The 10,096-nt window shown below is 55.7% G+C and overlaps 2 protein-coding genes across 2 annotated transcripts in view; both read right to left on the bottom strand.

Moving 5' to 3' along the window:
* PTSG_08988 (uncharacterized protein) overlaps window positions 1–5,298 on the bottom strand; it is a gene marked incomplete at both ends in the record, with an annotated part of 14,817 nt that extends 9,519 nt beyond the window's left edge. The window contains 12 exons of the mRNA XM_004989729.1: window positions 17–391; window positions 633–956; window positions 1,135–1,255; window positions 1,440–1,595; window positions 1,724–1,794; window positions 2,092–2,253; window positions 2,403–2,525; window positions 2,655–2,725; window positions 3,019–4,206; window positions 4,541–4,920; window positions 5,063–5,114; window positions 5,275–5,298. Of these exons, the coding sequence (XP_004989786.1) occupies window positions 17–391; window positions 633–956; window positions 1,135–1,255; window positions 1,440–1,595; window positions 1,724–1,794; window positions 2,092–2,253; window positions 2,403–2,525; window positions 2,655–2,725; window positions 3,019–4,206; window positions 4,541–4,920; window positions 5,063–5,114; window positions 5,275–5,298 (3,047 nt within the window). The remainder of the gene's footprint in view (window positions 1–16; window positions 392–632; window positions 957–1,134; window positions 1,256–1,439; window positions 1,596–1,723; window positions 1,795–2,091; window positions 2,254–2,402; window positions 2,526–2,654; window positions 2,726–3,018; window positions 4,207–4,540; window positions 4,921–5,062; window positions 5,115–5,274) is intronic.
* A 118-nt stretch (window positions 5,299–5,416) lies between these two features.
* The window catches only part of PTSG_08987 (uncharacterized protein), a gene marked incomplete at both ends in the record, with an annotated part of 5,283 nt that continues 603 nt past the window's right edge, over window positions 5,417–10,096 (bottom strand). The window contains 13 exons of the mRNA XM_004989728.1: window positions 5,417–5,477; window positions 5,694–5,788; window positions 5,975–6,133; window positions 6,339–6,410; window positions 6,631–6,733; window positions 7,028–7,119; window positions 7,410–7,446; window positions 7,847–7,955; window positions 8,375–8,481; window positions 8,701–8,823; window positions 9,114–9,502; window positions 9,821–9,893; window positions 10,079–10,096. The exon at window positions 10,079–10,096 is cut by the window's right edge and continues 19 nt beyond it. Of these exons, the coding sequence (XP_004989785.1) occupies window positions 5,417–5,477; window positions 5,694–5,788; window positions 5,975–6,133; window positions 6,339–6,410; window positions 6,631–6,733; window positions 7,028–7,119; window positions 7,410–7,446; window positions 7,847–7,955; window positions 8,375–8,481; window positions 8,701–8,823; window positions 9,114–9,502; window positions 9,821–9,893; window positions 10,079–10,096 (1,438 nt within the window). The remainder of the gene's footprint in view (window positions 5,478–5,693; window positions 5,789–5,974; window positions 6,134–6,338; window positions 6,411–6,630; window positions 6,734–7,027; window positions 7,120–7,409; window positions 7,447–7,846; window positions 7,956–8,374; window positions 8,482–8,700; window positions 8,824–9,113; window positions 9,503–9,820; window positions 9,894–10,078) is intronic.

The raw sequence follows: 10,096 nt of genomic DNA, 5'->3' as shown, positions 1-10,096 counted from the left end.
ACACACACACACACACACACCTGCTGTGGATGGATGACGGATGGTGCTTGACGGTGACACGCTGCCGTGGGCAATGCTAATCCCTGGGCACGGCACGCCAATGCACCGCGGCATCGTCCCGGCCCACGTCTTGTCTGTCTGGCACTGCAGCTTGTTGTCGCTGGAGCTGGCCAGCATGTACCCTGGCGCGCACGTGTATGTCGCTGTGCTGGGATACCGCCCGTTGTTGCTGAGCGAGGACACACTGCCATGGCTCACGCTCGGTGGCGTGTTGCACTGCACGCCGACGCACTCGCCAGCGCTGGAACCGCCGCACCCGGCGAGGTAGTACCCGGCCGCACACGACCCGCACGGGCTGCACGGCTGGTTGTCTTGTGACGTCTTGTATGTCCTGCAACGACAAGAAAGCAGCAACACAACGTTGCGTACATGCAAGCAAGGTGGTGTGTCCTTGTGTGAGGTCGCGCACCCGATAACACAAGCGAACGCACATATTGAGACACATGAATAGAATACACTTGCACTTGCACGCACACACACATGCACACACAAGTGCATACACGCCCACACACGCACATGCCTCTGCATCCAGTTGCACGCACGACATTGCATGTGCCATGCTGTGCACTCACCTCGAGTCACACGGCGAGCATGTGCCTGCGCTGGTGCCACTGCAGCCCGTGCGCTCAGAGCCTGCAGGGCACGACCCACACGACGTGCACGAACCATCATTGCTGCCGCCGCAGTTGACGCGGTACTGGTTTGAGCCGCAGGAGCCGCACGGTGTGCATGAGCTCTGGCCGCTGCTGGCGCTGTACGTGTCGGGGCCACATGCAGTGCACGACGTGCCACTGCCGTAGTAGCCCGGGTTGCACGAGCACGATCCGTCACATGAACTGTCGCAGCTGCTGTACGTGCACTCATCACAGCTCGTGTTGCAGTTGTCATCACATCCCCTGTTCAACGAGCACAATGCATACAGCACAGGATTGCAATAGTGATGAATACCAACGAAAGGGCGCAAAAACGATTTCACAAGGGCTGAGCTGCCACAAGCTGCCACCAGTGGTCTGTGTCGCTCACAGACAATCCACCATGGAAACAACGCGAGCACCACCTGTTTCGCCAACTTACGTGTTGCATGGACCGTCGCAGCCCGTGTCGCAGCCACCGTTGCAGTTGGTTGTACATCCCGTATCGCAGCTTGACTGTGTGCACGAGCTGTCGCAGCTGTCATCGCAGCCCAGGTTGCACCCTAAAGCGCAGCATATAACAGCACAGCACAGCACAGCACACAGCACAGCACAGTAGGGCATGGTGGTTCAGGTGAGCAATCGTGAACGTCAGGCGTGATTTGTCGCATGAACACCCACATTTTGACTTTGCAGGCGCGTCTTCGTTGTTGTCACACATCATCATGACTGCAATGGTTCACGTACCTCCGTCACAGCTTCCATCGCAGCCTGAGGTGCAGCTGTCATCACATCCCGTGGTGCATGTATCGCACCCATAGTCGCACCCACTTGTACAGCTGTCATCGCAGCTAAGGTCACAGCTGGTGTCACAGCTGGAGTAGCAAATGTCGCAGCTGCACTCTGTGAATCCGTGAACACATGCGCAATTCACGGTGTGAGTATTGCGAATAAGAGAAACAGCTGCCATGTGTAGGCCCACAAGCACAAAACAGTTGCTACAACACTGCACATCACATCGCGACGCTTACGATAGTCGCAAGATCCGTCGCAGCCGGAGTCACAGCTCCATCCGAAGAAATCGCAGCTGCTGTCGCAGGAACTGCAAGAGAGCAAGGGAATACAATGGACGCAACCATTTCGAGTGTCAACCACGTTTGATTCAAGGTCCACTTTGGTGTCAAGCCCACGCACGCAAGCGAGTGGTTTGCTTCACCTGTCGCAGCCGCACCAGGCGTCACACCCTCCGTTGCAACTCGAATCACAGGAGCTGTCATCGAACAAAATGATGTGGAATAGAGTGAGGTGAGTTCGGACAGAATCAGAGAGCATGTTTTACAAAACAAAGAGGCGAAGCTTGGCCATTCCCGCTTCTCATCCCACTTTAACGGATGATCACCTGTCGCAGCTGCTGTCGCAACCCGTGTTACAGCCCGTGTCGCAACCCAAATCACAGCTCAGATTGCAGCCAGTATCACATCCTGTATTGCAGCTGTCATCGCACAGGCTGTCACAGCCAGTGGTGCAAATGTCACAGCCGGTGTCACAGCTTCCAGTACACCTGAGATGACAGTGCAGTGAAAGCAGATGTGGGAGAATCAGTGAGTAAGTGAGAACACGCACACACTCGCCACAGAAGTACAAACTATGCAAGGAGTCAAGGACATCGAGCACATGACTTGAATTGTTTCCGCATGGCAATACGCTCACGTGGTCACATCGCAGCCCGTGTTGCATCCGGAGTAGCAGATGTCGCAGCCGGTGTCGCAGCTGGTGCAGCTATCATCACAGCCACCGGTGCAGCCACCATCGCATCCAAGGTTGCAGCTTGACCTGGTCACAAGTGACAAGACGCGTGCAAGTGGTGAGAGTGTGTATGTGTATGTGTATGATGAATTTGGGCTGTGCATTCCGAGTCATGAGCGCAAGTGCCAGGCATATGCAGCACAAGTGGTTCCTTACGTGTCACAGCTTTCATCGCAGCCAGTGTTGCAGGTGTATGCGGCCGTCACAGTTGCACGACGCACACGCTCCTGTGATGGATAATGCGAGAGAGAGAGAGAGTGTGTGTGTGTGTGTGCGTGTGTGTGCGTGTGTGTTCATGAGGGTTAATGAGTGCGGAGGCGCGTGCGGTGGGTCACTGATGTCACCGGGACAAGGTCGCACACATCAGCGCAGGGCCATGCCACCACCATCACAGCTATCATGAAGTAATTGAACATGGCACGCACACAAACACATCGCACATCACACAAATACACAAACACAAACACACACACACACAAACACAAACACACGCACACACACAAATGCACACGTTACGCACCATCTGCGGCACGCGCATCTTGCGGAAGCGGGGCGACGTCACGTCCACGGGCATTTTGCCGCGTGCGCACAGCTGCTCCACAACAGCGGCGGCCGACTCCTCGCTGCACACGCGCTCAACAAGCGCGCCAATGCCGTCTGCATTCAGGAACGCGTCCAGGTCGTTTGCCTTGGTGTACGTCTCAAGCACATCGGGTCCAACCTCGCGACACAGCGACTGGAACGACGCCACAAACGCCTTCACCTCATCCCGCTCGCCGCCAGCTGCACTGCCATTGTCATGCTGCTGCTGCTGTTGTTGTTGTTCCTGTCCACGCGCTGCACACAGCGCACCCGTGTTGAGGTGCCAGGATGGCATGGCCTCCAGCAGCTGCACGCCGCGGTAGTCGCTGATGAGCGACTGCACCGTGTTCTTCCAGTGGCCAAGGAACGCCGGGTTGTCCACAATGTCCGAGCCAGAGAGCCCCGCGTGCATGAGCGCATCGGCCCACGCCAGGCCCTTGCGCTCCAGCGAGATGGTGAGATGTGACGAGCCCTCCTCGCCCGACAGCGCAAAGTGGATGATCCCCTTGGGCATGTACATGGTGTCACCGGCACGCAGCGTGAACTCGTTGCAGCGCATGCCACGCAGGTCTGCGTCCTGGTACGCCGTGCACCCCTGCTGCCTCTGGCGCCGGATCTCCTGCAGCTGGCCCAGCTGCGCAGGGTTGAAGTGCTTGATGGTCTCTGCCTCGCTTGGGCGTGCGCGTGTGCCATGGCGGCTTGGGAAGGAAGACGACGACGCAGAAGCAGAAGCAAAAGCACCGTGGTCGCCAGTGCCGGTGTTGGCGTTGTCGTCGTCCTCTGCGTTGGTGCCACTGCCGTCGTTGTTGGTGTCGGTGTCGGAGACGTATGCGTCTGGGATGCAGGTTGTCCAGCGCTTTGAGCCGTGGAGCTGGATGACAAGGACGTCGTAGGGGTCTGTGTGCGGCATGAGGGCGCGCGACTCGTTCTGCGTGGCGTGGTACAGGTGGACGGTGGACTCTGTGCCAAACACGTCGCGCACGCCGTCCTGCAGCTGCTTGACGTGGTCCTGGGCGGGGGAGTCCACGAGGTCCTCGTAGCGGATGAGCAAACCAGCGCCGGCAGCCAGCTCGTCCTCCATCTGCTTGCATGACGACACCTGCCGCGTCTCGCCTTGCTCCTTGATCTGTGGATCATGTGTACGTTGTGTGTGTGTGTGTGTGTACATGTGTGTACGTGTGTGTACGTGTGCATGTGTGAGGGAATGAAGGTCGAGGTCAAAGTCGTGATTGAGGAAGGCAACGCACAAGGCCAAGGGCAAGGGGAGGAGGCAAGAGCGCTGAAAGCATGACGTGTATTACAAACACACAAACACACAAACGCACACACACACAAACACAGACACAGACACAGACACACCAGCACAGACACACACACAAACACTAACACAAACACAAACACTAACACACACACACAAACACACACATCAACACAACAAAAACACTAACACAAACACGTACGTGGAAGCCGCCGCTCTGCTTGTCTTGCTGCTCAAAGGCGTGGCACAATGACTGCACTTGGTTCAGTGGCGTTGTGATCTGGCGCAGCCGCGGCGTGAAGGCGTCCGGCGTGGGCCGGTGGTCAATCAGCGTCTCATGCTGATACACGGAGTCAAAGAACACATCCCGGTCGCCAGTGAAGAAGTCCCCAAAGCTGAGCGGCACGGGCTCGTCGGTGTCGGTGGTGGTGGTGTCGGTGTCGGTGTTGGTTGTTGTTGTTGTTGTTGTTGTTGTTGTTGTTGTTGTTGTTGTTGTTGTTGTTGTTGTTGTTGTTGTTGTTGTTGTTGTTGTTGTTGTTGTTGTTGTTGTTGTTGTTGTTGTGTCGACAGGGACGTCTGCCGCTGTGGCAGAGGGGGGAAAACAACAACAACAACAACAAGCGGCAGCGACAAACACTGCAGCCACGACAACCCTCATTGTGCGCGATGCTGTCGTTGGTGACATGTCCCAGGAGCAATGCCAGACTGCGTTGCTTATATGAACCTGGGGCTTCACCCAGCTTTTGGGCCTGATCGGGCGCGCTGCCGTGTGCGGTCTGCGGGTTGTGTTTGTTTTGGCTCGGTAGGTAGGTGGTATGAATGATGATGGGCTTGATCACTCAAACCAACAGAGGCGTGATCTGCTTCCCACCACATTGATGATTGCGAGAAACACAAGCAGGGGAGGAAAATCAAAACAACCACCAGCAAGCGGACTGATGACGACAAAGGTGACGTCATTGAAAACAGAAAACTCTCAAAGAATGAAGAACGATGGGGAACAAGGGCGTGGCATGTGCCCTGGTTGATGTGCCGTGTTGTAAAAAATAACACAACAACGCAACAAGTGATGGATCATTCAAGAGTTTGATCGTTGCTGCTTGTCAAGGTGCATGATGTCCTCGATGACGTTGCGACCACTGTCATGGAAAACACGAGAAGCAATAATAGAATGAGGAGGGGACAACATTATGGCAAGCAACACACTCACACTCACACTCACACACACTCACACTCACACACACACTCACTCACTCACAACACACACACGCACACACAACACACACACAACACACAACACACACACACAACACACAACACACACACACAACACACAAACACACCCAAAGACGCACCTGAAAAGGTCGGAGAGGGTGCCGTAACCGAGCATGGAGTGGGCGGTGAGCACGCCTGCCATGAGGGCACCAGTCACACCAACAGTCACAATGTCCTGTGGTGTGTTCAATGATGGCAGAGCATCAGGATGGGAAGGGGTTGGTATTCAGCACACGATCAAGACAGGCAAGTACAAGGGAACGAAGGAGAACAGAAGCAACGCAGTCACGCACCCAGCACCAGCACCATCAACGTCGACAATGCAACGGTGGACGGCCAACGTTTCATCACGTCATCACACCTGGCCTGTCAGGTAGAAGTTTTTGATGTTAGTCTCCGGGCGCAGCCAGTCGTGCTCGGCAAAGCGGGCAGCATCATTCGCCAGGCCATACACCTCGCCGCGCAGGCTGTTGAGGTAGTGGTTGAAGGTCAGCGACGAGCCCACGTCCGTGTAATCAACCTGCCACCCAGGGGCAGCGAAAGGAAGAAGTTGAGGGAAGGCCGTGGATGTTCGCATGCGCGTGCGCGTTTGTGTGTGTGTGTGTGTGTGTGTGTGTGCGCGTGCGCGTTTGTGTGTGTGTGTGTGTGTGTGTGTGCATGCGTGCGTGCGTGCGTGTGTGTATGTATGTGTGTGTGTGTTGAATTTCATGTGTCATAAACCGCACCTTGCCGCGGCACTTGGGGTAGTAGTGGAAGAAGCCTTCGAGCATGCGCTCACCAAACATCTTTTTCTTGGCCTGTGTGCAGCATGCAAAGGCGTGTGTGTTTGCGCGTGTTTGCGCGTGTGTGCGTATTTCGAAGCGAAAACAATGTATTGTTGGTTGATGAGACGCAGCACCTGTACGAAGTAACCAGCATCTGTCACGCATTGTACCTGCGTGTGCATGTTCGTAAGTACGTGTACGTGATCACGTGTCTATGTGTGTGTGTGCGGGGGGGGGGGGCAAGTACACATACCTCGTAAGCTTCGCCGCGCTTGCCTTGCTCCGTTCCCTCCCACTCCTCCCACACAGAGTGCGGGCACATCGTGAGAATGACGGCAGTCGACGTGTTGCCGTGGCTGCATGATGGGCGTTGGTGTGTGTGTGTGTGTGTGCGTGTGTGTGAAAGCATGTGAGTGTGTGGAAGTGAGAGAGTGTCGGTGGCAGTGACAGACACGGAGATGCACATACGTAGAGATATGGGGAGGCAGGGAGGTGGGTAGAGCAGGAAAATGCTACCACCACCACGTGCATCACCACCACCACCACAACGTGCATCAGCACCAGCACGTGCATCAGCACCACCACGTGCATCAGCACCAGCACCAGCAGCCATCGCCACCATCACGATGCACATCGCTGCCAGCACACACCGCTGCTTCCACGTCGAGTCCTTGGCGGAGGGCAGCCCCACAAAGAGCGGCAGAGGCGCCGTCTCCGGATCGTCAGCCACGTCCTCAAGCACCTAAAGGCGGTCGTCGTGGCGGTGGTGTGAGGTGTATGTGTGTGTGTGTGTGTGTGTGTGTGTGTGTGTGTGTGAGGTGGGGACGGTGTCAGTTACAATGAGGGAACCATCCTCGAGGAATGGGACAAGAAAGCTGGGAGGTGCAGGTGGTTGACAGCAGCAAAATGAATGCGGCAAGGTCATGGGACGGGTGCATGGCCTTCAAAAGAGGCTTTGTCGCGGCTGTGAGCATGGGAATAGCTTCATCGCTCAACCATTGCTGTGTGAGCTCAGCCAGCACGTCTGAGCACCTTGTCAAAGTCGGCGTGCGGGTAGTGCCAGATGTTGCTGCCGTTCGGGTAGGGGGGAGGGGGTGTCAAGGAAAAGAGCGTCAAAGGATGAGGGGAAGTGGCGTGCGTGTGTGATTGATTTTGTGTGTGTGTGTGTGTGTGTGTGCTTGTTTGTTTGTTTTTCTTTGTTTGTGTGATTGATTTTGTGTGTGTGTTTGTGTGTGTGTTTGTTTGTTTGTTTGTTTGTTTGTTTGTTTGTTTGTTTGTTTGTTTGTTTGTTTGTTTGTTTGTTTGTTTGTTTGTTTGTTTGTTTGTTTGTTTGTTTGTTTGTTTGTTTGTTTGTTTGTTTGCTGGTGTGCTGGGTTATCAAAGCCGCAACCATCACACCTTCACCTTGCATCATCACCACCACCACCACCTGCTCCTGCCCTCACGCCTCGTGCCATCATCATCTTCACCTGGTGCGGAGCCCGAGCTCCTCTGCTGTTCCGCGCATACCGACGAAGAGATACACCATCGAGCACGACGGCCCAATCGCCTCAATCTTGTCCAGGATTGTGTCAGGCACTGCGCGGCGGGTGAGGCAAGTGAGGCCGCGTGTGTTGTGAGCGTGTGTTGTGAGCGTGTGGTGGGTGCGTGTGTATGCATATGTGTGTAGGAGGGAGACAGTGAGTGAGTGAGTGAGTGAGTGTGCGTGCGTGTGCGTGTGTGTGTGTGTGTGTGTGTGTGTGTGTGTGTGTGTGTGTGTGTGTGTGTGTGTGAGTGAGTGAGTGAGTGAGTGTGCGTGTGCGTGTGTGTGTGAGTGAGTGAGTGAGTGAGAGAGAGAGAGAGAGAGTGTGTGTGTGTGTGTGTGTAGAGTCCAAAGCAATTGTAAGGGTGGGTCCGTGTTGTGACGTTGTGGGCCGCAGCAGGCATCACAGAGGAGAGAACGATGCACACCCATCACGCCACCACCGCTACCACCACCAACCATCATCAGCCCTCACCGAGGTCTCCGTGAAGGAGGCGCTCGTATGTGTTAAAGACGCCCGCGCTGGAGACGACGGCCTCGCGCGCCCGGATCACGTCCCCGTTGCGCATCCGCACACCAACCCTGAGCATGGTGGTGGTGGTGTGTGAGGGAGCGATGTGAGACGGCAAGCAGCAGCAACTTTCACGCATGCACACACACACACACTTGCACACACACACACACCCCACACCCCACACACACACACACACAGACACAGACGCATATGCATACACACACGCATGTACCCGGCCACCATCAGCACCACCTCGGCCTCTCCTCTTGCTTTTCATGGTGTCGTACGCGGTGTTGTTCTCGACAATGACCTCGTCCACGTACTGCTGTACCAACACGCGCCCGCCCATGCGCTCAATCGCAGGAATCATCTTCTTGGCAAACACAGTCGAGCCACCACGTGGGTAGTACCTGAGATGTGTGCGTGTGTGTGTGTGTGTGTGTGTGTGTGTGTGTGTGTGTGTGTGTGTGTGTGTGTGTGTGTGCGTGCGTGTGTGCATGTGTGCGTGTGTGTGCATGTGTGCATGTGTGCGTGTGTGCATGTGTGCATGTGTGCGTGTAATCAATCCCTTTCCAACACCAGCCTCACTGCCATCACCACCACCATAACCACTTACCCACATCACTTACCATCACCACGATCACCCTCCCCACCACCCAACAAACCACCACCACCAGCACGAGCACCAGCAGTGACGTACCCGCCGCGGATGTAGTGATTGACGACGGAGGCGTGCATGAAGAAGCTTGCCTTGGACGGCGTCTGCCCGTGGTCGCCAAACTGGCCCAGCAGCACAGCCTGCAGCTCCTTGTTGTCCGTCACAGACTGCGCGGCCTCAAGAGCCGTCATGTTGAATACTTTGTAAAACGCGCCGCCCATGAAGCGGAGGAGGAGGCGTGCCAGCCACGCCGGGCGCACCACCTTCAACGTGAAGTACTGGTCCTGGCGCGACGCATGTCGGCACATCTGCACCCACTTCTCGATGCCTGCACGCTCACTCGGGAAGCGCTTGGCAAGCGTGTCGATAAACGCCTGACGGCCGGCGGGGAGCCCGTACACGTGGTCGCCAATCGCAATCTCATCATACACCTGAACAAGAAGGGGGGGAACAGAGGTGAGGGGGTGTGAAGGTGAGAGGGTGAGGTAAAATTCGTAACATGCGACGGAGGGTGCATGAGAGAGAGAGAGTGTGTGTGTATGTGTGTGTGTGTGTGTGTGTGTTGGCAGTGCAAGCAGGGGGGGGCGGATGTTGTGGTTCCGGCGTATTGGTGTCGGCTGCAAAACCATCAATCAGCCACAAGAACAACCCCCCCCCAACCCAACACACACACACACACACACACACACACACACACACACACACACACACAACAAACAACCACACACCCGCCACCATCTCCTTCACACCTTTGGAATGTCTTGTGGCGTCTCGCCCATCAGATCCCATTCAATCTTGCCCTCCGACACCAGATCAAGGATCCTAATGGTTGGGCGAGGCATGTGCATGGACGCGTGAAAGGAGGTGAGTTCATGTGTGATGCGTGTGTGATGTGTGAGAGCGGTGCGCGTGTGATGCGTGGGTGATGCGTTTGCATCTGGAGAGCAATACACTTGGCAGTGCAAATACCAGCACAGCATCACACCACATCTCATCATGAGACTCACGGCTGCCGGCGAGAAACG

This window comes from Salpingoeca rosetta (assembly GCF_000188695.1).
Source record: "Salpingoeca rosetta unplaced genomic scaffold supercont1.27, whole genome shotgun sequence".
In the NCBI taxonomy this organism is placed as follows: domain Eukaryota; class Choanoflagellata; order Craspedida; family Salpingoecidae; genus Salpingoeca; species Salpingoeca rosetta.
Note: the sequence above shows the minus strand (reverse complement) of the source record. Positions and strands in the feature narration are given on the sequence as shown.